This window comes from Argiope bruennichi, chromosome X1 (genome assembly GCF_947563725.1).
Source record: "Argiope bruennichi chromosome X1, qqArgBrue1.1, whole genome shotgun sequence".
Taxonomy (NCBI): domain Eukaryota; kingdom Metazoa; phylum Arthropoda; class Arachnida; order Araneae; family Araneidae; genus Argiope; species Argiope bruennichi.
This window is the reverse complement of record NC_079162.1, coordinates 32,964,470-32,991,260: the sequence shown is the minus strand read 5'-3', so window position 1 is coordinate 32,991,260 and position 26,791 is coordinate 32,964,470. Positions and strand designations below refer to the sequence as shown.

General features: G+C 29.8%; 1 protein-coding gene across 1 annotated transcript; it reads right to left on the bottom strand.

Moving 5' to 3' along the window:
• Positions 1-476: 476 nt before the first annotated feature.
• Positions 477-19,509, bottom strand: LOC129959512 (proline-rich protein 5-like). Its single transcript, XM_056072378.1, has 9 exons — positions 19,234-19,509; positions 14,378-14,464; positions 10,549-10,597; positions 10,419-10,473; positions 8,356-8,447; positions 6,691-6,769; positions 2,362-2,426; positions 910-1,072; positions 477-679 (listed from the first exon to the last, which is right to left on the bottom strand). Exons 1-9 carry the CDS (start codon positions 19,395-19,397, stop codon positions 540-542), a joined length of 894 nt encoding a protein of 297 aa, XP_055928353.1. The 5' UTR covers positions 19,398-19,509; the 3' UTR covers positions 477-539.
• Positions 19,510-26,791: the final 7,282 nt, after the last annotated feature.

Below are 26,791 nucleotides of genomic sequence, written 5' to 3'. Positions count from 1 at the left end.
TTATAGAAATGGGACAGAACTTCGAGGTTTTCCAAGTTCAAAATCCAGATTCTTTCCTTCATGGTGTAGTTTTAACTGCTTAATTGTTTTGCCTGTATGCCATATGAGCATTGATTTAACGAATTTTCATAGTTGTAAGCAAAAATAAACCATTAATAACTATTATAATTCAATATTAAAATTACTTCGAATACATAGATAAGTCAAGTATTTAATGAATTTCCATTTGAATCAAGGTAAGAAAATATTCCCAAAATAGGTGTCATCTTATTAGATAGTAAAGAAAATAAAACAGTTAAGTGGTTAAACTTCTCTTGAAAAGCAATCTTTTTCTAGATTAGAGATTCATTTCTTTTGATTTTTGGCAATCTACTTATCTGCCATAAAAAAAGTGAAAATAAATAAGTTTTAAATTTTTTTTACAAATTTATTTTGAAACACACACACATACACACATTAATACTGAGATTAACAAATTAAATATACATTTCCTTTTATTGAGGGTAGAAATAGATATACCATCCGTACCGTTTAATTATCTACATCATTTTCTGATGGAATCTACCGTGAGTCTTTTGTCCTTTATGTCGAATAGCCTTTTTGAATAACTGATTCAGTGTCTCCATTTGCTGCGGTTGAACACTGAATGGACGAGAAATACGACGAGGGCCGACATCAGCTACAAAATAAAATATAAATAAGAGTCTGGTTTTGAAAACATTTGCTGAATTCAAAATTACTTGATAAAATGACTGGAAATAAATGTTAAGAACTTTGAAAAGAAGCCTCTTAGATTTTAGGAAAAGAAAAAAAAACTCATATCTTACAATAATATTGAAAAGAAACTTTTACTGCATATTTTAAATAGAGTATGTAACTGACTGAACTAAAAATTTAATTACTCCTTACCACTCGGTCTTCTTTTCGCAAAAGCTGCAGGTTCATTGGATGTCGTCACTAATTCGCCATTTTCATACAATCCGAAGTAACCCATGAAAGGACTGCATATTTGAGCAGCTAGAGATTCTAAACGCAGTCTGTTTTTGCAGGGTGGATATGTGTCATTCACACTCTGAAAAGAAAATTGAATAGCATATCATTAAATAAAATTAAAGAAAACTAATTTAATACATTTAATAGAGCAAGATTAAAAAAACGAATAATAATTAAGTAAAGTATTTAACTCTGCCATAAAAGAAAATTGAAAAAGGCGGGAGAGGGGGAAAACGAAAAATTTATTCTAGAATTTTGAAATTTAAATGTTTTACAAATTACAAAGATTAGTAGAAGCTTCTACGAATGTTGCCGAAGCATTGAAGGGAAAAATTTTGCCTAAGCAGTACAACTAGAAAAATAGCGTGAGATAAATTGAAATCTTGCGAAAGGCTATAAGATCAAAAACACTTAGAATGGTATAGAAAGAAATATCTTGATTCATGGACCTCAGTTTTCCATATTGTTACTTTAGGAGATCTACGAAAATATCTTGCTTAATGGAAAAATCTCATGGTGGTCATTTACGATAGCTCCACGTCAATTTTACACGAACCCTCTCGATTACTCCTTGCTAGAGAATATCGAAAATCTTCCCTCCATGCACCCGAAGACTATCAACTCATCCAATTTCAGAGAACATCCTTTTCAAGTGGCGCGATGGAAAAGGGCTTTTGAGTATAGAAGGTTGGGTTGGATATCTTTCTAGTCCATAAGACGCTAATTCTTGAAGCTTTTTCGCATTGATGATCGATAGCTCTGACATGGAGTGGAATGATTATGAATGCTCAGCTTTCCTTATTAGCACATAATGCCCAATGCCAATTATTATGACATCTTCACGATATTATCCGACAGTAAGAATATCGAAAAACGTTGTGGCGATAATGTATGATATCTTGTGCTAATAGTGCTATTAATTCTGGAAGAATAATTGAAATATAATATATATCATATAAACTTTATATACTACTTTAAAATACTTATATACAAAAATGTATAATACAGATTTGGAAATGAATCGACTTTATTTGCTATAATTATTTTAAAATTCAGGGTATGTCATAAATTTCGTGCAAATTTAAAAATTCAGAATAAAAAAGTAATCATCGGAAAATATCTCTGTTTGCTCGAATATGATCAAACTGATATTGGATTTTCCCCCTATGTATAAAAGTAATTCCAAAAGTAGTCGAAAAAGGGCGTTCAGGCGTCATACTGAGACATTTTATGCAAATCGGGCAAAGGCAGTTTTAAAAAGTTGTTGAAAAAGATCTAACAAAGAAATAACTGTTTGATCCAGCGTTAAAACAAACTAGACAAAAATCCGTTGAAACAACATCTATTGTACGTAATTTCTTGTCTTACTTGTAGAATTAGAATTGCATGCCGAATTCCAGGGCTAATGGAATCTCGTTCTGTGTGTACAGCATCTGAAAAAAGGGAAAGGTTTTCGTTATTGTTTCATACAAAATTCCTTTTTATTGATATGTTGTGCAGATTTGTTTAATTGTAATTCCTAATTATATGACGCATCCTATTTGATACATTTATTATTTTAATTCCTATAATAATGTAAGGGTTTTGAGATATTGATGCTTTTTGAAGTGATTGAGTTTTACATTACTTAATTGAAGATTTAAAATTAAAAGTTCAGTAATTCGATGCGCGAATCAATCTCGTCATTGTATTTGAAGGGATTAGCGTCTCGTTTTAAGACAACATAACGGCTATTTTTCAATGGACTTCATATTTTTGAATTGGATGACGAGGGCGACATTTCACTTTCCAAACTTCCTTCACACACCAGCTGGAAGTCATTTGATTCTCGACGTCAAGTTTAACTAACTAACGGGTCTAAATTCACGACAAAACTTAATCTATCTCATGTCTATTTTTTAATCTGAGGCTCTTCGATGCCCAAGCCAAAACCTTGGCATCGATACTTGGCATCGGTTTTTTTGTGCAATCATAAATCCCAACATTTATAATACACCTTTTTAAAATTTTTCTTGTTTTGTGTTTGTAAAGATGGAATTTTTGTTTATTTATCTCTTATAAATTCTTTACCTGATATGCTAGGATTTTGAGATTTTATACAATATTTTCTCAGTCATAATATTTTATTTTAATATTTTCAGAAATTAGTAACCAGTTAATCATTTATTTAATTAAGTTTTGATTCTATATAACAGTGGTAAGAAATTTGAGAGAATGATTTCATGAATCTAAAATATTTATTATAATGAATTATAAATTAAAGAATAAAAGAATTGAAAATTATTAAAATTTTGTGTAGCATATTGATTAAAATGCTCTGTTTACAAACCGTTTTTATTAAATTTATATTTTTAAAAACACGAATTAAACGCAAAGAGAAAGATTTTCCTTCCTATCCAAAAACAATATAAGTTATGAGCATATATTTCACTAATTTATCACGAATGAATCCTTGATCTTGTTTGATCATTGAAATACTATTTCACTACTTTTAAATAGAATGTCATATTTTTTTCGCTTGTGATCCTTTTTTGGTCAAGATAAGATTTCTGTTTCCCCCTCCCCTCTCTTTATTTTGGTCGAAATATGTTTTCGTGATCTCAAGTCTATATTAAACAAGACACGCAAATAAGATACTATTTAATGTTAGAGGGAAAACAAATCATTATTACGGTGGTTTTGATAAATTTTAGAATGACTCTAGACTGGAATGTCATTTCTTTATTTTCTCTATTTTATAATATTAAAAACGAATTCATGCTGTTAAACTTTTTCCACCATCCAAATGAAACCCTGCAAATCATGTAAAGCTGAGTTGAGTCTGTAGGTACTTTATGTCGGCTTCTAGATCGAAGGATTGTGTGTGTGTGGGGGGGGGGTCGAACATCTGTCGCATGAAGATCTAAAACTCGTTAAATTTGCCATGAAAGATGAAACTTCTTCACTTTGGTACGGCTTAGAAGCTTGGACAGTGTGCTGTTGGTTCATGTGTCGTTTTCGATAAATTAGCATTTATTTTGTTTATATAAAAAAACTCAAATCAAATAATAAAAATTGAGAACTTTTTATATAATACTCCTTTGAAAAATTAAAGTTATTTTTTCTGAATAAGTTTAAAAAAAACCTTAAGTAAGAATGTTGGAATCAATTCTCAGTTTGAAATGTAACATTTTTGACATAACGTGAACAGTTTCGATATCGACATTATTTCATTAAAATTTATAAAGCTCATTTGACAGAAGCAATGATGACATTGGTATATACTACAAGAAAGTAAGAATATAACTTTGCACGTTTGATATTTTCCCCCGTTCTTGTTAAAAGATTTTTAAAAAAATGTTGACAGTTCTTGCATTTAGGAAATCTTATTCTGTCAGATCATTTTTTTATTATTATTCAAGTATAATTTTTGTAAATTATGTCTCCTAATTTGTACTTACAAATGCTTTTATTTTGAGAGATTGAAATCCATTATAATTTAGCATTTATGAGTGTAAATTAACGAAAATTCTAAATGAATATTAATGAAAAAAAAGATATGATAGATATAGGGATTTTTTTACTATTGAATATTTATTGCTGTTGTGTAAAGTGGTATACCTAAAACACGATCTTTAAAATACGTTAGATAAAGTGTTTACTTGCAACTTCTCTAAGACATTCTGTTTATATGATTTTGGCTTCGGAGCTTGGTAAGCATGTATGCCGAAATTATACAAAAAATCTTATCAGCATCCTGTATCTACACATAGTATAAAGTCCCCTGAAAGCGTCTGTATGTTTGAACCACAAAAACTCGAGAAATAGTTAACGGATATTGGAGATATTTATACCATTTTGTAGAGCATTTATTGAAGAAGGGAATAGTACATTAAAGTCATATCAAAATAAAAACGGAGTTTTATAATTACGATTTTAATTATTCCGTGCATGCGCGAAAACCTCAAACTGCGCATGTGCAAATAGCAAGAGCTGTGGTATGCATATGCGATACATTTCTTTGTTTACGTCTGATTTTAAACAGCGATATCAAATCTCATTATGCCCAAAAGAAGGAAATCCAACCTTGGCCGGAACACATTAAATGCCAAAAAGCTTCGTTCGTTGCGCAATAAGGAAAATGAAGAGGAAAGAAACGTTCGGTTAGCGAATAGCAGAGAAATAATGTCCACCCTTAGGAAAAGAGAGTATTTTGATGAGCAAAATAACCGTCTTTCTGTAAATCGCACTGCAACTGAATTGCGGAGACAGAATGAATCTCCTGAGGAGAGAAATGATCGCCTGTCTGCTGACAGAGAAAGACGTTTAAATTTGAGACAGAGAAGAAGTGAAAAAACAAACATTCCTAATACTTGGTTTGAAAAGGAGTACTCCGCTCTGAAATACAATCCATGTGTGGATTACAGAAATGATGCTTCGGTTTCAATAGGAACAATGTCTATAATCTGTCCATATTGTTCAGCCTTAAAATGGAAAGATGAACTAAAAGGAATGTGTTGTTTACAAGAAAAAATTTAATTAGAAGAAGTCCTCCTCCTCTTGGACCATTACATTCACTTCTTACTAATAAACATTCTACTTCCAAAGAATTTATGTAGAACATACGCCAGTATAATAATGCCTTTCCAATAACTTCCTTTATGAGTGCATGAGTGCACAGGTGCATCAACACTACTTTATGCCAACATTTAAAGCACACGGCGAAGTCTACCATTTGGCTGGTTGTCTCTTTTGTCTTGGCATCAGGTGGAAAAATAACCAATATAGTTTACAAAGAAATATTATGAAGAAAGCTGAATTTTATTTTCACATATGATTGCACAGAGTTTATAAACAAGTGTGGAACAGTGGGTACAATGACTTATTAGTATATTTTTAAATTTTAAAACGCGTTTTATATTGTATATTTTTAGTGAATTGTTTTGTCTATGAACATATCATATTTTTACCATTTTAACAGTCTAAATATGGAACAACTTTGATATGCAGTCATTTTTTGCCCAAAAAATATTTTATCGCCAAATTTTAGCGAAATGGCTGAATGTGGTGCGAACGGCAGCAATAGCGTTTCCAATCGTGTGGTTCCGAGGAACGCTGCAGCAAATTAAAGGGAAAAAAATCAACAAATGCTGTAAAATGGAATGCACGCAAAAAAATTTAATCTAAAATAAAGAAAGTAAGCAGAAGGAGATGTGCAGTAGGAAAAAATTAAGGGAAATGAACAGGAAAGATCAAAATACAGTAACATAAAAAAAAAAAGTGGTAATGTAACCGCCAAAGCGCCATCGAAAAATGGCCAACCTCGCAAGGCGCTAAATGACTGTATATCAAAGCTTAGCCCTAAATATTTCTGAACGTGTGCTATAAAAAATTGCTTTGTCATTAATTTTGAGGATATCTAAATACCTTTTTATGTCTGTTTGATGTTGCGTAAAATGCCCATGTCATATCGGGTGGAGGCTAGACTTAAATTTAAAGTTAATTTTTCTTCTTGGACGCTAAGCCACAGACAACGCCGTGCGGATATTGCTAGTATTTTATAGTCAGAGCTTCCGTTAATTACTGAGAATGAAATTTCGTGTGGGGCATTTTTTTCATATCGTATCAATATGCAACAGAAAAATGAGGAAATTATAATTAAAATTGATTGTACATAATTAAAATTTAAAGCAATAAAAATTCAAAGTAGGAATATACCTTCTATGTCTTCAGAGAAGAATACAATATCCCTAAACAAGGCAAGCGTCACAGTTCTCACAGATACTCTCCCTTTAGGCTAAGTATTAGAATTAAGAAAAGTAATGAATAAATAAATGCAAAAAAGCAAAAATAAAACAGTAGCTTTTATAATACAGTATATTAAAAACGCAGCACTAGGGCATAATATATTTTTATGCTTTCTCATATAGATTTGACTTTGAAAAGTTACATAAACCCAATATTTTGTCTCCCTGTTGCGTTAGCTGTCTCATCGTAACAGTATTCTACTACTAAATATAAAGAAAATAAGTATATTAATACTCTAGGAGAGAAAATAAATTCCCTTTTTAATGCTTTTCCAATATTGCCGATGCATTTAACATTTTAAATAAAGTTCATACTAAACGTTTCTTACTTTTCCCGATTAAAATTTTTTTTAAAAATGAGATTAGCTTGATATGCTTCAGAAAATCGTTACGGTATCATGTATCCCGAAAAATTTGTGCGCTGTCGCATTTCTTTGGCAGCCTTCTCTCTAAATTTCCACACCACGCCAGCAGCAGGACAGCTGCTTTCACACACTTGAATTATAATTGGTATCGTGTCTGGAAGTTGAGACTGCCATTCAAGCCATCAAGACTCCTTTAACCCTTTGACTGTTAACGGGGATTATATGAGTTACTAACATTTTAAAATGATCACAGGGATTGAAGCTCATTATAACTTTTCTCAACTGTAGAACTAGGACAGTTAGATATATTTTCCGAATAATAATATACTATATGTTCATAATGCTACTTTTTAATATACTTTTGCATCACATTTTGAAATTAAACTGTTCTTCATGTGAAACCTAATGTCTCTGTTAAATCTGTATCTAGTTGAAATAGATAAGACCATAATATAATTCAGTGTACACGAAATCTTACTGCTTTGATAAAATTGTATTTCTTTAACATACGTCATTGAACGTTACTGGAAAAAGCTAAATATCATTTTGTTTAATTAGTTAGTCTAAGTAATTACTTTAGTTTAATTAAACCCAAAATTTAACCCGTCTGATATTTTGAAAAACTGATTTTTTTTATGTAGACTTTTTTTTATGATTAAATTCAAGCAAATATAAATTATTTTATAAAAAGCACCAGGTTAACAGCAGATACGTGAAAATACACATAAAATACGAATTAATATGCATAACATATAAGCATAAAAGGCCTTTATAACCATATCAATAACATATAAAAGTATTCCATTATAAAGCATGCAAATAAAATGTTATCCGCTTTAAAGACAAAAATATCATTCCAATGAACAGGCACGCTATAAGTTTGTAATTTTATAACTAAGTTAACGAAACTGTATTGTTATAACGTCTTTTCTACTTCACAATATTGCAAAAATAGAAGACTTTGTCGCAAAGTTATTCCATGTTTAACTACCATTTTTTTATTTGCTTCATTATTTTTAAAAATAAAGAGCGGAGAACTTTCGATTTCTTATCACATGCCTAAACATCGTAAAAACTGCAACCCTTTTTTGCTAAAATTTGTTTCAATATAAAAATATATTACAGAAATTCATAAAGGATTTATGAAAAGAGATTAATTAAATCTTTTTTTTTCCGTAAAGATTTGCCAAACGAGGCTTGATTTAACTTACTTTTACCAAATGTAACACAGCTTCTAGCAATGGTACGGTCTCCATGTAGAAAGTGGACCACAATTCTTCTAAGCATTGTAAAAGCCTAGAACCTATTAAAAAGATTATTTTATTACAAATCCAGTTAATTCAGTGACTTTAAAAGAAAGAGAATTAGTAATGAAGTCAATTTTCTCTCGCGTCACACATGTTAAGAGGGCTATATCTGTTGGGACAGGGTGTCTTTCTAGCAGTTTATTATTTTATTTATTATAATTATTTTTATAATTTTATGAATTAATATTAAAGTTAGAGCATCTTTATGATGAGCTCATTTGACAGAAGCAATGATGACTTATGAGTTTCAGTGCCACTTTGATTTTTGAATCCATTGTGTTCTTTGCAAGAAGGCGAAAGACGTGACGTCATAGTGCAACGTAAGATTCGTAAAATTTCATATTAGATGACATGCACATTTATATTCGTCACGTGATCACGAGAATCGACTCCATATAAACTATAGCGTAACTTTTACGTACGCACTTTGAATTCAGTACTTTGCTTCGGAGAATGATATTTATTGAGCAATTCCACAAAAAAAAGCTATCAAACACTTACGAATTATTTACGAATATTAAATTTATTGTTCATTATGAATTTCCTTTAATGAAAATTCTTGAACTGTAATTCTTGATTCTCTTTTATTTCCGTCATTAATTTTTAGCTCTGTATATGCATAAGGAAATAAGGAGAATCCGAATCATTTGCATTTCTATTCCATTACCAGAAGCAGTTGATATATAGACACATATAATAGCCGTAGCACCATCAGCTTTTTTTAGAGTATGTTTAATCACTAATTTATATAATTTTATATGTAACTTTGAAAAATATCAACAATCTAATGCAATTTCTTTCGAGAAATATCAAACATGAGGGAAAATACAGAAAAAAAAAAAAAAATTCCGTATGTCTATTTTTAGAGGAGAAATTGTCTCAGCCTGGATACTTTTTTCCCCCCACCTTTCCTACGATTTGAAGAGAAAGTAATACAGAAATGTGCAGTTCCTAAGATTCTTGGATTAGTTTTAAACGTGTTTTTTAGTGCGGAAATTTTTTTCTCCAGCCTAGTATTTAAAAATAAATAAGAGAATAAAAAACAGTTAATCTCTGTTAATCAGCAGTGGAGCTGATTATCTGTTAATCAGCAGTGGAGCTGATTAACAGATTAGGCAGTGCACATTGTGAAGCCACTCTTTTAATACGATTATCAATTTAGTTTCGCATTTCAGCACATTTGTAACATACTAATGATTTATTTTAGATAATTATTTTTTATTTTATTAACTTTGTGAACATGTATTGATTTTTATTTACTTATTATAACAACAAAATCCCAAGCATCCATATTTGTATACAATATTACTAAAGTAGATGTTCTGTTTTATAAATATTCTAATAATTGAATGAACGTAATGAGACACATAGGAATATAACTAAATATACCTGATAAAATATAAATAGTATACTAATAGTTTATCAATCATAAGTTTGTAGTTTTTACAAATTTATTTGTATGGGAGCTAGGAAAATAAAATATTTTATTTAACCTGCTAGTGCCTCCTTATCAGCTTCGCAGCCCTAGGCAGCTGCCTAGCTGAAAAGTTACTAATAAGTAATTGCCTAGTTACTTATAATAAAGAAGAATGTGCGTGTATGTCCGTGTGCTGCGCTCTATAACAACCTATTTGAACTTCTAAAACTATCAAATTTCGTACAGATACACACTGGAGGGCGAAAATGCGTTTCTAGGGGCGATTTCTTTTAAATTTTAATTATTTATATATTAAGCAAAATGTTGACGTTTGATGTTGATAATTTCAGTAATATTACCACACAAAAAAGGACTTTTGCATCATCATAAAACTAAAAAAAATGCGTTTAATGGAATGAAATTAGTTTTTTTTCAACTTTTTTCTTAGTTTTGATAGTTTAATAAATACTTTTATGCATAACTTGTAGCAGTATTCTCCATTGTTGCAATGTAAATAATGTTAGAGTCTCAATTTGAAATGTTTAGTTACCTTGCTGATGTCTAAGTCTCTGAGATATGATGGCCAACTCTTTCGCAAGCCAATCCTATACAAAAGAAACAATGTATATATATCAAAGGAAAAAGGTGAAAAAGTAGAAATTAAATTTATTTATACGTACTTTATAACAGTCGCAAAGAAATGTACCTGTTCTTGATCTCAATATGTTTCTGTAAAAAAAAAAGGGAATAAAAACTCATATTGAAGGAACAGTTTTTGTGGACTTAATGATTTAGGCAACTATTTGTTTCTAAATATTTGTGATCAGACCCTTGAGAAATGTTAAATGACGCATGCTTTTTCACAAATTGAAATTTTTAAACATGAGTTTTCAAATAATTATACTGAATTCTATAAAGTTGAGAAATATACTTTTATAATCAGCATATTAATAAATTAAGTACGTAATATAATTGCAATAAATTAACCATCATAAACAGCAAAAAAATGAATTATCCATCATTATTTGCGTAGAATTAGACTTATAACATTATTTATCATCATTTACAGTATAACTAAAAGTATTCTTTATGCTGTGTTTATCTTGTGAATTATTAATATGAGGCTTAGCCACTTTTTTCTGCAAAAAAAAGGTTTTTCTCTATGAGGAGGTTTACCACTAGTTTTCAGAATGTTTCTGCAGGAATTGTACATCATTCTGGAAAAAGAAAATAGATAAACTTTGTTACTTATGTGAATTTTTGTGGTTTCTCTCTAATTCATATATCAGCGAATTCATTTCAAGTATCAGCGAAGTATTTCAAGTATCAAGTATCAGAGAATCAACTCTGAATAGCTCATGACTGAACAACAAAAGGTTTCCTAATGCAGATGTTAAGGTGTTCGATTGATTTCCATAGAGTACGGTTTTCAATTCTATAGCATACCATTGGAATGAACTGAAAAGTCAAATTCGAGATAAACCACAACGATCCACAACAGTGAGAAGACTAGTCGGCTTTCTTTTATGTGAATGATGTGCGATTCCTGCAAGAAAATTCCATGAAGTACTGGATGACCTCTGTTATAGAGTCGAAGTTCGCTTTTGAAACAAATAATGATCCCACCTGATATTAGTAATTGACACATCTTCAGGAACAAATAAAGCATAAAGATGTACTGAGGATTTTAATTATATTGTAAATCAAATAATGTTAGAAATCTAACTTCTAAGCAAATAATACCAAAATAAAGTTTGTTATTTTTATACATAATGTATTGCAATTATGTTACGTACTTAATTTATAAGTATGAAAGAAAGTTAATATATTTCCAGCCTTTTATATAATTCAGTATTATTATTCGAATATAGAAGATTAACGAATATTAGTTCTTGGAAGACCCCCCTCGACTTTTCACTTCTCTTAAAGAGCAATTGAAATTCAGCTCACGGTGATACCAATATCTTTTTTAATTATATTGGTATTCAACTGGAGTACTTATATAACTTGTCCTACATATCTGACTTTGAAATTGTGAAAGGAAAAATGTGCTATATTTTGTGCAATTAAAATTTGTTTGCTAAAAATACTCACATTTTCACGAATATTTATAAAATTAACTTTAATAATGTAATAATAACTATATTTTCTGTAAGTTGCGTAATCTGGTTGAAAACTCTACATTTTATAAGCAAAATGCCCGAGAAAAAATTCGGGATTTTTTTTAATTATATTTTTCCGAATAAGAGTGCCATTTTTACGAAAATGCATATTATTATTGGCCACAGCAAAGAAAATAATTTATGAAAATTTCAAATCATTTGCTTCTTGTGAAACGAGGGGAGCCAAAATCGTTTTCTTCATCAGTTTCTAGTCGGTCCCCTAAATGTCCTCGTGACTAAGCGTCAGTTCAAGTACAATTTTTAAAGAGTCGGTTTTAAAGAAAGTTTGTTTAATCTATCGAGAGAAATCCGGAAAATTGCGTGCATCTGAAAGTATCCAGATACTTTAAATCACATAATGTATTTTTGAATATATTTTTAAAGTAGAACCTCTGCTTTCTTTGGAATGGGATAAGTGAAACAGAATCAGAATTTGCATATGTACTATCATAGCAAAGAAAATGAAACATCAAACAGGAGTTTTTATATAGATATTAAAAGGCACTTTTAAAAATATGTACTACTCGAAAATCATTATTTCTCGGAAGAAATTAATAATTGAAATGAATGAAGTAGAAATGAATAATTGTGTGTGATGAAATGATTTCAACTCATGATAATCATAAATAAATTTTTTTAACTACTGTGAGAGGTTAATTCCTCAATAATTCCTTTCTTTAAATTTTGTCTTGGTTCTTTTTTTTTTCATTTTAAATACAAGCATTTCTAAATACAGTATCGCCTTACTTTTGGTCCTTACGCCTTACTTGACCCATCTTTAACTCTTTCGCCATCCTCTCCTGTCCACTAAAATTTCTATTTTTTCTCCGCATTAGAACAAACAAAAACAAAAACTCAAACAAGTAAACACTTACAAAGAGTTTTAAATGTTTAAAAGTTTTAAAATATAGAAGAACGCTTGAAGCCCGTTACGAACGACAGAGAGGGTAACGTTTTCCCATCGTTTACAACACTAATTGTTGTTCTTCCCAGAATTCATATGTTCATGATGTACTGTATCCTTTAAGTTTTCATTTAGGAACTTTTATGCTTGCCATCCCTTACACTATGCCAGATAGTTCGAAAGTAGGAAAAAATAAAATAAAAATGGCGTTTAATCAACGGAAAACGGTACGAAGGAGACATTTGTAGAAGAAAGGGTGTGTGAAAATAGTGACAATCTTAATGGACTTAAAAAATAAATCGAAGCAAAGCTAACAGAAATTCATTTTGGTTGAAAGCAGTAATTGTATTTTATATTTGGAATGGATGTTTGTTGATACTGTAAATGCTAATTATCAAATGTTTCAAGCTAATTTATTGCTAACATTTATTACAACTTAGGCAATTCGATACTCGTATAATGAAAACCAAATTAAAAGAATATGTTAAACAATATTTTAACTACCCTTCTTTTAGCCAATAGATAAGTAGAATTACAAAGGTAAAATAGTATGAGTAATTAATTTTCATTGGATAATTGTTTCAAGAAAATACTAGGGATAAGAACGAAATACAGTGTAATATTAATAATATACATTTGTGAGGCACTTATTCATTTTTTATCTATGCGTTTTTACCTATGTAAATAGTTTCCCTCATTTTACACTTTATTGCCATTTGCTCTATTCCCTCACTCTCTTGAAAGTGCAAAAGCGGGGTAATGTTCTCTGTACCAATCGTTCTCTTCCTATCGTTTTCATCGCCAATTTGCATTTAAAATTATAGCTTTTTAATCTATGGTATTGCCATTTATTTTTCATTTTTGTGCAACCTTGTGAATATTTTGAAGAAAGAAAATTTCTGCAAATATACACAAATTGACTGTCATACTGATAGGTGAAAAATTTTGATTTTAAAGAAAAAAGGGGGAAAAAAACCCTACCTTTTTCTAATTTTTAAATAATTACCTCCGTTCTAAGAAATAATTTTTATTTCAGTTAACTTTAAATTTCACCGTAATATTGTAGCATTCATTGTCACAGTCTTATCAGATAAAATATATTTGCAAGTCGTTCCTATAATTATCCAACAGTCTTTTTAAAATTTCCCTTTGTAACTACTTTTTTATTGAAAATTGTTTACATTTACAAATTTATTTCATTCAACAAGACCTTGTTCTTGGCTGGAGTTCGCATTTTAGGTTAATAATTACTACTGGAATATAAATTATAATTGTTACAATATTAGAACTTAATTAATTGAATATTCTAAAAAAATCAAAATTCTTGTAAGATTTTTTTTACCAAACATATTTTACTTTGTTAGTGATTGGAAGTATAAACAAAACGTTAATGTATCCAAACAACAACAACAAAAAAGTGCATCAACAAGTAACAAGACTTACTTGACATTTTGGTGCAAGTTGTATATATTCTGATGTTCTGTGAGGAAGAATTTTTTTCTGCATATTTCTTTGACTGCTTTTTCAATACTAAAAGGAAAAATAGATAATCAAAATTGCAAAAGAAAAGAAAAAATTGTGTTGTTAATATAAAACAACTTAATGCATATATATCAGTTTATATGATTTTAGATGTTTCAAACACACGTGAATAAAAAAATTCTTTCCAAGTTTAAGAATGGCATTTTTTGTCTCCTAGCGAACAATTACAAATGATACTGATGTTCTTTTTCACGTAAACCCATTTTAAATAAATTAATTTTAAATACGCTGTGATAGATTAAACTATCGTCTTCTACATCTAGGAATAATTATGCAAGAAATGTGAGAATGATAAGCGTGAAACAGAATGCTAATAAGTATTTTCATTTGTATTTCGCAATACCCATAACTTAAAATGATTTGGAGATCATTAATATTTTATATTGCTAAAGATGAGATAAAAGAGCAATAAAATGAATTTTAGAGCCTTCAATTAGCTTATCAAGCATAAAGTTTTATCTGTGATAGTTAAATAGGACGAAGTATTTTATTGCAGTCTCGAGTTCAGTAGACAGTCAGGAGTAAAATTAGCTGAAAGTGATTTGACTGTCAGATTAATTCTTCATAGTATTAATTTAACTTGATTAGGAAAATTCATTTCACATGCAGCAAAACCAGGCTATTAATTGCAGTGAATACAATTTTAGAAGAAATATTTTTTTAAAGCATCAAAGGAAGATTTAAAGTTTTCTTTTTGGAGTGTGTTCATAACTTATCGAATTTATCTTAAAAATTATCTTCCCACACTTAACAAATTTTTATCATGCTTCTTTCATTATCAACAACAGGAGATAATATCATCAGCTTATTTTCTTAAAAATGAGTGTCGCTTTTCACAAATAAAATAAGTAATCTGTTTTAAAGAAATAAAATTTCTGTCTTATAGAACTTACCTTTAAATTATCTTTGAGCGTTATTTTGTATTGGTTATCCAATTACCTAAATTTTTGACTCTGTGAATGAAATCGCTTTTAAATTAATAAACAGTTTAAAAGTGACCGTTTTCTACGTAGAGTGGTTCCAAGAAAATGAATAATGAATGAAATTATCCACCAAGAAAGTATTATCAAAAAGAGAGATAAATTGTTACGTTTAATACCGAAAAAGGAGCTAAAAAAATCCTTTTCAACGATTGAATAATTTATTAAGGCTCAAAGTGTAATGCTGCCCTACTTTTGACTTAGGTAAAGATATTTTCCGTTTAAGGCATGCATGGTGTGACTAGGTATTATCTTGAGGAGATGTAGAGGAAGACTGTAAAATGCGAGACAATACAACAGGTTGTAAATCTGTTTAAAAGTAATTGATGGAGGCATATCAACTGAAATGAGGTCCGAGATTATTAGATCATGTGGCAATAAGAGTGGAATTCGAGATCTGTAGAAAGTATCCAACGTGTTCTGTTCACACGGTCTCGTTTCGAAGTGGAAATCATTCTAAGGGTACAACTTATATACAATAACAAAAGATCTTATTTGACTGACACCCATAAATAAATTTTCTATTGACAATATTCTTTGCTTTTAATCAGGTGGCATTTTGTGTTCTATTGAAGGAAATTCTAAAAATGTCTAATAATGATTCGATTCGTTATTCCTGCTTTGAATAGTTAATGACGAAGAATTAAGCCCTCAATAAATATGACGATAGTTTGTTTTCTTATTTTGTCCCTGTTCAAAAGCCTCCGCTGCTTCGGATATTATCTTAAAGGAGCAACTGCTATCATTATCCAGAATACTATGTAGGGTATCCACTAAAGTAATTCTTAGCTTCAGAATGGCGGCAATCATTACTACAAATTTGGTGTCTAGGTATAAGTGACCATGCGCTACACGATGAGATCGGTTACATCACCACCGGTCGGCAAACAACGGAGTTAGCGTTTCTATCTTGAAAAGGGAAAAGACAAGGGAGGAAAGTTACAAAATTGTCGAGCTTCATTGATTTAATAAGAAAAGAGACTGTGAGCGCATCAATGCTGAGAACAAAATATATAAATCACGCATTTTGTCAATCGCGATTTCCAACAGTCTTATACCAGAAAAGAGTTAGAAATAAAACATAGAAGTTATTTACCAACAAATACTTTTATTTTTGGTATTCGAAAATCTCTGACATTGAATTTACATTTATTGTGTGAAACATTATCTTTTCTTCAGTTCATTCGAGTTGTTGCATCATAGATTTGGAAAGTCGCAACCAAACAAATAAACATTTCACTCTTTTGTTCTTACCATTATTGCGTTTAAGATATCTTTTCGTACTAAATTGAAGACGTTTTACAATTTTGTAAGTGAATTTTTCCTTGTATGTTGTATCGTTTTCGCGATAGGAACGCTGTTTACTGCCAGCTGGCCCTATAACTGATCCCGCCATGTAGCGAATGATCACTTTACTATACCTAGACATCAAATTCGTGGCAATAGTTGACGGCATTCTCAAGTTAATGTAGGTTAGAAGGACTTTAGTGGACAACCAGTGTATTTGGGATTGAAATTTCTAGTGGCTCACATGGATTTTGTTAACAAATTTAAAGAACTTCGGCGGCATGTCTTTTAGCAAACTCCGTACAGTGCTTTTGATATTAATAAATTAGTCAGTTAGACATGCATGTAATCATGATAAAAATGCTATTAACTCAATGAAGATTTATATCTTAAAATTTTATTCGTACTTTAAATACAGTAAGACTACTTTTCTTCTAATGAGCTGCAATTATGTTTAATCTTTTTATATATTTACATTAGTAGTGTAATAGTCAACAGGTTTATGGTGCAAGAAGCTGTATTATTGCTGAAGCATAATAAGTTTGACAATAACACTTAAAACGACTAAACCCTTGCATAAATCCAGCATATTTCAAAATTAATTTGATTTGAGACAAAATGCTCATGAGGAGTAAAAACTGCATTTTCTTTCTTTTGCACCTCATAGTGTTAACTATTTTGTATTTCTGTTCTGATATTTTTTGTTAAAAGTGCGGCTGTAAGGATGACAAGAATCATTAAAACCCTTTAATTGTGTTGTTTCCTTTTAATTGTATTGTTCTAGATGACATTTTCTATTTTAGTAATTGTCACTATGAATCCATAGAACACTTGGATAGATGTCATTTTGTAACATCTATAAAGGGTTTAATTTTGGATTATAAGATTGAAAATATTATAATTCGATACACGAACTAACTATGAAGTACTAAGTTTGAAGCCAATAGATTATATTCAAAAGTCTTTACTTTTTAATATATATCTTTACTTTTATTTCTCACTATATTGTCTTACTTATAAAAAAATTATTACTGGCCCAAACTTTCTTAAATATTTATTTCCTTCAGATAACTTATTTTTCGCGCGTCTTCATTTTGTATTATTTTTGGCGCTTTGATTTGCTGACAACATTTATTCATTTGCTTTCATATCATTTAATACGTAAGAAGTTTATGAGAGGTAAAATATTCTAGAATTTTGATTTCAGTGATAATGAAAACATAACAACACTTTACTATTTAACAGCTAGTACAAAGTGATTTTTTTAGACGTGAACGGAAGTTTCAACATTTCGATTTATGATTACATCTGACAGTTTACTGAATATAATTTGTGAACAGTGGAATATAATTATATATTTTTGAATTTTACGCATCGCTATATGATCCAGACTATTAGAATTAAAGTATTTCTGTTTAGAGCGCTGTAGAATAAAAACTATTTATCATAAGGACATCACCCTTCGGTAGCATGCATAACTAGGGAACGAATGACGCAAAATGAATAAATTTAAAAAAATCAAAAATGAACAACAATGGAAGAGATGAAAATTACTTGATATCAACATAATTCAGTCATCATAATACAATTATATAATCGCAGTGATAACATACTAATTACGAATTGCAAGTGACGCAGAAGTTAATAAATCGTTGTAAACACTTAAATTCCAATTTAGTTAATACTATGTAAAAGGTTTTAAATTAAATGGCTATTTTCTTTTTAATTTCCCTCCTTTTACTTTAGCCTATTTTTTATTTTTTGGATCCACTGCTACCGAAATTTGCTATTCTTAAATGACCAACAGTGCTCAGAACAGAAATGCTTTAATTCTATTCCCCATTTTCCTTATCCCTTAGCATTTGTAATATGTAAATATTTAACATTAAATATGATTGTTTAAATAATTCAAAACCCAGAATTTTTATTCAATTAATACTTTCTTTATATTTAATAATTTATCTATCTTACCTACTCTTTACCTACTAAATGCTATATTTTTAAGATGAACCACATCGCATGTTCTATGATTGAAAAGTGTCTAGGAAAATTGTGGTTCAGAATTCATCTTTGAATGCATATTTAAAAATTTATTAGGGTAGTAATGGAATTTATTTCCTGGGGAAATATCAACCAAAACTTGGCTACAAATAAAAATAAAAACGAATTTTTATTACTTGTCGATATCGCTAAATTTATAAAGAGAATGATTTGAAGTTTGCAAATGCATTATTAGCATTAAAACCTTAAAGTGCATCAAGGAAATTGACGATTATTTCAATTAATGTCACCATGTTTTTCGTCCCTTTTTGAAGAAAAATTTTCCAAAAATAAAATTAGAAAATGTAAGTGATTAGTTTTTATGTGACCCAGAAATTCTAAAAAAAAATATCAGAAAAGCATATAAAGCATTTTAAATCCGATTAGTAGTATGCGACCGTTATGAAACAGATCAATTAAATGAAATATCGACAGAAGCTGATAACATACCTTTTCCAATCATCTGTTCCAAATATTTCAGGCTTTAAGCCATCAGTTTTCGATTCGGTCTCTTCAGGCACTTGTTCAAGTGATGCTGGAACGGCTAGGGAGCTTAATGTTTGAACATATCGTAAACCTGCAAACGCAGATTTCGGTGGACTACGTTTCGCCATGGGTAATTTGAAAATTTTCGCCCGCACTTTACTCCTCAGATAACACACCCGCTCTATCACAAAACATCCATGTTTATTTAGCAGAACACAGCTCGAAGTAGTAAGAAATCAGCTTATCATGGACACTAAAGATCAAAATACGATAACAAACAAATCAGTGAGTGAGCATTTGCGGAAACGATATCTTTCCAGCTCAGGTATAAAAAATGGAGATACCTTTGTTGTATTTCAATATACGGTGGAGCTCGAGTAATTCGAAGTCCATAATAAAAATTCGCTTAACCCGAAAATTCGGATTTAGAAAAACTGGTTTTAAAGATAAATATAATAAGAGAAAAAGACAATCTTTCACTTATAAATGAGGGGAACGGTTTATTTTTAATATTTAACAATTTTAATAAACATGTGAATAATAAAAAAACTAATAAATTTAATTAGTAATAATAATTGTAATTTAAAAATTTATATAAATAAATGATGTACAGAAGTTTGAATGTTACAACTGTGCAATAGGAATACGTGTTCGTTTAAAACAAGTATATTCAAAGCAATATATTCCTTCCGACCGAAAATATGGTATACGTTTTAAAATTATTTTTATCCGAATTTAAGGTACACATTTAGTAGAAATTTCCATTTCAATTAAGTAGCTTAAGTTTATTGATAGAATATATTCATAAAATTCAAAATAAATCATAAAATTATTTTAATTGAAGTGGGACCTAGCCCACTCTAGAATATTCTGGGAATACTTTACATTTGCCGATTTACTTCAAATTCAGCTGCAATCTTATTAATAACGCCATGTTCCAGCTTCTGACTTTCCTCCACTTATAATAAATAACCTTTGCAATACACCGATGAGTTCACTGTCAGTTAATTGCTTTGATTTGATATTTCTTGGCAATCCAAAGCTAATTTCGTTAAAATCCTCCATTTTTAAATAGTGAGTGTTACTTTGCTTTACGCAAAATATGACTTTTATTGCTATAAAAGCTTTTCACGAGGTCAAAAAAAAAAAAATAATAATACATGGCGACTAAAATCTGTTACTTTTCAGAAATTGTCACAAATGCCTTTCTAGATTACCAAGCTGTTTTTCTGTTTTAATAATTTTTAATATGCTTTAAACTATACTCCATATTTTCAGACAGAAAGATACTTGTTTTGTGTAATATGTATATAGTTATTCATAATAAGCAATATAATTCTCGTATAACATGTTTTTTAAATATATGTGTTAATTTAAATAAAGAGAAAAAGAATTCTTTTTCTTTATCTGAGTATATTGCACGGAAGTAAAGCCCTCGAATGAAATAAATTCCTTTAAAAATTATTGATCATTCACTTATGATCAGATAAATTCACTTATGATCAGTGAAGATACAAAGTACGAACGTATTTAATTAACAAAACCATGTTAAAAATACGCATAATTGTTTTTTAAATTTTTAATTCTAACTTCGACCTAGCCAAAATAAATCTGAATTTTAGGGATATTTTAATATAATTTTAATAAGAAATTCAAGGAGCCAAGAAAGAAAATTACCAAGGAATTCAAATAAGCAAGTCAAATATACCATGTTTCACTGTTATTTATGATCCATTAAAGCCAACGTCTCGAGTATTTCATCCCACTTAACGCTTCTAAGAAAATTCATTGGAATGATTGTTTTTAAAAGTCAAATGAAAAGATTTGCCATTAAATTCGAGTAAGTTTAAATTTAAAAATTTTGAGTAGTTCTAAAGAAAAACATAATACCAATATACTCAAACTTTTTGTATTGTTTAAATCTAATGATATAGTTTAAAGGATTTTTAAAGCCTTTTCCGGTTACAACAGTTTTTTAAGTGGGAAAAATTTCTGAGACCCTGTAGTTGGAAAATAAATCAGAATATAAGACATTAATTGATTAATTTAATAACTTAAAGGAAACTCCCCAAAAAATATTTATTTAGAACATTTTAATAAAATTCCTTCAATAAACATTCATATTTTTCTCTTCAGGGTCATATAAAAATTTGAAATTTTTGATAGAAAAGAGCATGTGAGATATCTCATTACCCTAACACTTATCTGTGCAACCCAGCTTAGAGACAATTAAAGTTGTGCCGCTTTTCGATTTATCGGAAAAAAATCGATATTTTGGAAATATCTATTTTTCGATGCCAGTTTTCCAAAAATATTGATGTATCGAAATCATGATCATTAATAATAGTTCACGATAAATCGATATTCACAATTAATTTGCGTTTTCGATTTCGTTTTGGTTATGGGTTAGTGTTTATTTTTGTTGCTCTTCATTCTTTTTCATCTACATACAGAATTTTTGTTAATATTTCTATAAATACTGTCACATTCTAATATATAAAAGTACTTGTTTTAAGCTGCCATTTTGGAATAAACTGTTTTCTGTTCCTGACTGAATTATGGAAAAATAATTGCGGTTATCAGAAGGTTGTAGGCCAGAGGTGGCGAATCTTTATGGATCAACGTGCCATTTTTTTTCTAAAGAAATGTTTAATGAGGTATAGCGTGCCATAAAATAATTTTGACTAGTGATTATTGAGATAATAATAAAACTAAATAATAACAACTCAAAACTTTTTATTTACTGTGAAAAAATACATTTTGCACTATATAAAAGTAAAGGTTTTAGTTATACGAGTAATTCAAATTAAAGTTAAATTAGTGTGACTTCTGTGGTTGCAGATTAGATGACAAATAACTTTATATTAGGATTGTAAGATGATACTTTTAGCAGAATGCATGCTGAATTGTAGTCATCTGCCAAACGGTTTCTAAGAGAATCTTTAATGTTACTCACCTCTGACAATAATCACTCGCAGGCATAGGTAGATGAAGATATGGTTAAAATAGCATGGGCCAGCTTTTCTAAACAGTTAAATGTGTCTGGAATCGAATTCCATGTTTCCAAAATTTCGTTACTGGCATTTTTATTTATGTTTCTTGTTAATCTTTTTGTTTCAATCAATTCCTTTACCTTATTTCTATATTTTTTTGAATCTATACTGAACTAGACTGGAAATCAATCAGTTGCATTTCAAATTCTTTAATTTCCAACTAATCGAATTGGGACTAATTCAGTTTATCAAATGAAGTCACATCAGGGTACATAATAAACTTGAGCATTTCCGATAATTCTTTGAATCAATTCCAATATATATATATATATATATATATATATATATATATAAATTCCATATTTAGGAAGTACTTGTAGTATCTTGTAATAATATCGTTCCTGAAAACATACAGTCCAGCGTCAAAAGCGCGAATGAGATCCATCATGACGATAATTGTTTTATTTGTGCCTTGAAACTTTACTTTCAATTCATTGAAATGTTGGCATATGTTTGTAAAAACATAAATTTTGAGAGCCGCATAGCATCGAACAACTGTGAGTATTGTTCAGTTTCCCTCCTCATTTTGCAGAGACAGTCTGATTTCTTCCAAGCAGTCAACAAACCTTTGAAATACGTTCCCACGGCTCAACCAGCGAACATTATTATACATTAGTAAGCCATTATACAATGAGTAGACTTCATGCACAAAGTTTCAATTAAAGTCTTTTCGTTTACTTTAAACCTATTCTATTATTATTAATTTCGCTTATTTCAAGTCTACAACGATATGAGGTTGACTATTTTTGTGACTAACCATAGTCCATTATATTATTAAGAGATGATTATATATCATGATATAAGATATCCATTATATAACATTATATTGTGGCCATTATATTATCAAAAGATGTTAAACCACTTTTAGGACATAAGGCTTGTTAGTGAATAATGCAGTGGAGTTCATGAATCGAATGCTCTACGTCTATTTAAAATAAACTAATGAAAACATTTTTTCCCACCATATTTGGAGCACCATCAATTACTGAAACAATTTTTTTCAAAGGAATTTCTTTCTTATCAATCGAATTTTTAACAGCCTTACAAATATATGTGTATTTTTTAGAAATGGAATGGGAACTCTCGCATTTGTTCGTAATACTTTATAATGAATTTTGTTATTTTGAACTAAAATGCAAACTGTTTTGATCGGCGGCGTTCCCAAAATATTATGTCGCGTGCCATCAATGGTACACGGGCCACTGGTTCGCCATCCCTGTTGTAGGCCGTCCTTTGTTTAATCGCTAAATATTCATCTTCAGAAATAAAAGCAGAAAGGATAAATTCAGAAGAAATTCGGTTTTATTCGCTGCTCGCATTTTCATACTCAAGTGTACTCGCATAAAAAAAGAATCCGTTATACTTCCGCTTTTGCTTAGCGGCTCAAGATAAATCGCGATACAATATATCGATATTCACAATTAACTTACGTTTTCGATTTCGTTTTGGTTATCATTTAATGTTTATTTTTGTTGCTCTTCATTTTTATTGATCTTCAAACAGAATTTTTGTTAATATTTCTATAAATACTAAGATATTCTAATATATAAAAATACTTGTTTCAAACGCAATGTTATAAATTGTAACATGTAGACATTGCTTTGGCATTGACACACTTTATTAAAGGGACTTTTACAAAAATATTTTCTAACTATTTTTAATTAAAAAAAAACAAATATTTTTCTATATGAATTGAAACTTCCTTTTATTTGAAGTCCTTCTGTTCAGTCAGTATGCTAAGAGATGCCATACATAAATTATAATAGCTATAAATAGTGATATTACGATATATAAAAAAAATATCAATATATGTTGGACGATATATCGCGATGACGAAGTTCCGTCATCGCCCAGCCCTAAACATAATCTGCAATTTGAGGAACACCGATTTTAAAACAAAAAGCAAAAACAATAATTCAGGTGTAGAAAGTGAAATACAATCACTTCCTTTGCATTTACAACTCTGGAACTTACGTACCCTATGATCAGCAATCCTTTAGAATGATTATGTTTAAATATATAAAATAAAAAGTATTAGCATTAGAATGGAATCTTAAATTAGAAGTTTACACTTTTGCAAATTTCAAATTGTAACAGTATGGATACATCCAAATCGCTTTTCAACTTTTCAAAGATATTGCAACTATTGAAAAACTTATCAAATCGAATTATTCGTTTGATAAAGTAATAATTTAGAGTTATGGATGTTATGGATGAATAAAATTTTACCCCATCTCTCTTTAACTTAACGGCCATGTAGATTTTTGCTCTCCTTATCACATCTCTCGCAATGGCTGAGAGATCTTTGCTCTCCTTATAACATATCTCACGCAATGGCTGAGAGATTTTTGCTCTCCTTATCACATATCTCACGTAATGGCTGAGAGACTTGTGTTCTAAAGACAACGATCAATAAGAATGCGCAGAAATTTTCGTGTCATGAAAACTAATGCAATAAATAGCCTTCTTTTAAAGAAAATTCCTCTTGATATTTCGTAAGTCCTTTTACAAAATGCAACTCGTATATCTCATAGTTGATATAAAAATTGAGATGTCACTCGTGTGTTATTTTTAAAAAAATCATTCATTTCCATTGATATCATTCATTTCATAAAATTTCTATAAGTATCATTCATCATTCCTTTTCCTCTGGTATATTAAGAACTTAATTTCAATTATTAATATTAATAATATTAATTTAATTTCAATTAAATTTCTTAGACATAACTTCATGTCCAACATTCTATCAACAAATTATTTTTCAACCTCAAATTGTCATAGACATTAAATCTGTGTTATTTTAAATGTCTTTGTGTATACAAACATTTATAATGGAGGCCAGTCTCATGACATTATGGTGGTATTAAAATCATAAATGCGCATAAATGTTATTTATAATGTATTAAAGCATAAATCCTATTTATAAAGCATCAAATCATAATTGTTATCTACCTTCAAAATTTCCGGGTATTGTAATTTCGGCTTTTTATTCGTCTTGTAAATTACGCAGATATTCAACAGAACCCTTCTTCTGTAGCTTTCAACAGCAGAAGAAAATCACGATTAAATATTTGATGAAATAATGAAAACGGTTTGGATTTCATGGAAACAATCTATTATCGAAAATTATGCTAAAGATATTTTTTAAAAATTGCCAAAATTAAAAAAAACTTACAGAAATATTAAATTGGTATTATTTAAAAGATATTTTTTGAATTTTAAGATGGTGTCAAAATCATTTTCTTTTTCTCTTGCATGATGCATATAAAAAAAAGGTACTGCAGTCGTTAAAAAAAAAATTGGAAATCGGGATTTTGATGAATCTACACGTTTCAGGCCTCTCCAAATACGAAAAACACACTTTTGGAATTGTATGTCTGTCTGTGAACACGATTACTTAAAAGTTGTGGGGCTAGAAGGATGAAATTTGGTACATGGTCTTAGCACAAAATTTCTAAGTTTGTGTTAAATTTTGAAAGAAATCCATTCCGGTGAAGTCTGTCCGGCTGTCCGAGTACAAGTGAACTCAATAACTACGAAACGTGACAAGCTAGATAGATAAATGAAATTTAGTATGTGATTTATGATTTCAGTTGTAGTTCTGTGTCACATTTTAGCTTCGATTGGTGGGGAAAAAAGGAGTTTAAAATACATGTTTGATTTCCGTGTACTTGTGTATTAACCATGTTCTTGAGAATTCATCGAAGAAAAATAGTTGCATGATACATTAATTAAAAATAGAAAATTCATAAATTTATATATTTTGTAATTACTGTTCACAAATACCATGCAAGACACTCACACTCTTACCAAAGATTTACAATTTTATGCGAAGGAGGAGGGTATCAAATATAATAGAGTAAACGAGAAAGTTTGGCAAGCCTACTCTCGCTGGCTCTGTTATAATATTTTCGAAAGAAACCAATGGAAAACGTCAAAATTTTGCTAGATTTTTAATTAATGAAAATTCTAAATATCATTTCAGAAATATCACTCTGAGATATCCATTTTGATCCTCCAAAATATATATATATGTGTCAATTTTGGTAGTTCTATGTCAAATGGTCTTTCTTGCAGAGCGCCTACCCCTACACGCGCACACGTACACACACCATTAGTCCCATTTTTCAGCTATTTGCTACATTCTGTATATTGAATTTGATAATTGTTTTATTTGCTATATCATGGCAATGGAAAGCATTTAAAAAAAAACTTAAACCATATTATTTGCCCTGACGAAATCTTTTTTATACATATTCTTACATTATAACAATGTGGAAAATTATACTTGATTCAGAGGCGGCGCTAGTTGGGGGCAACCCCCCCCCCCTCCGTTCTCTTCGTCAGAATTTTTCACCTCTTCAAGACTGTTATAGAGAACTAGGCATTAACGAATATGATAATTTAAAAGCAATTTTAAAGTTAATATATGTAAAAAATTGAAGTATCCAAGTAATGAATTAAGCGGT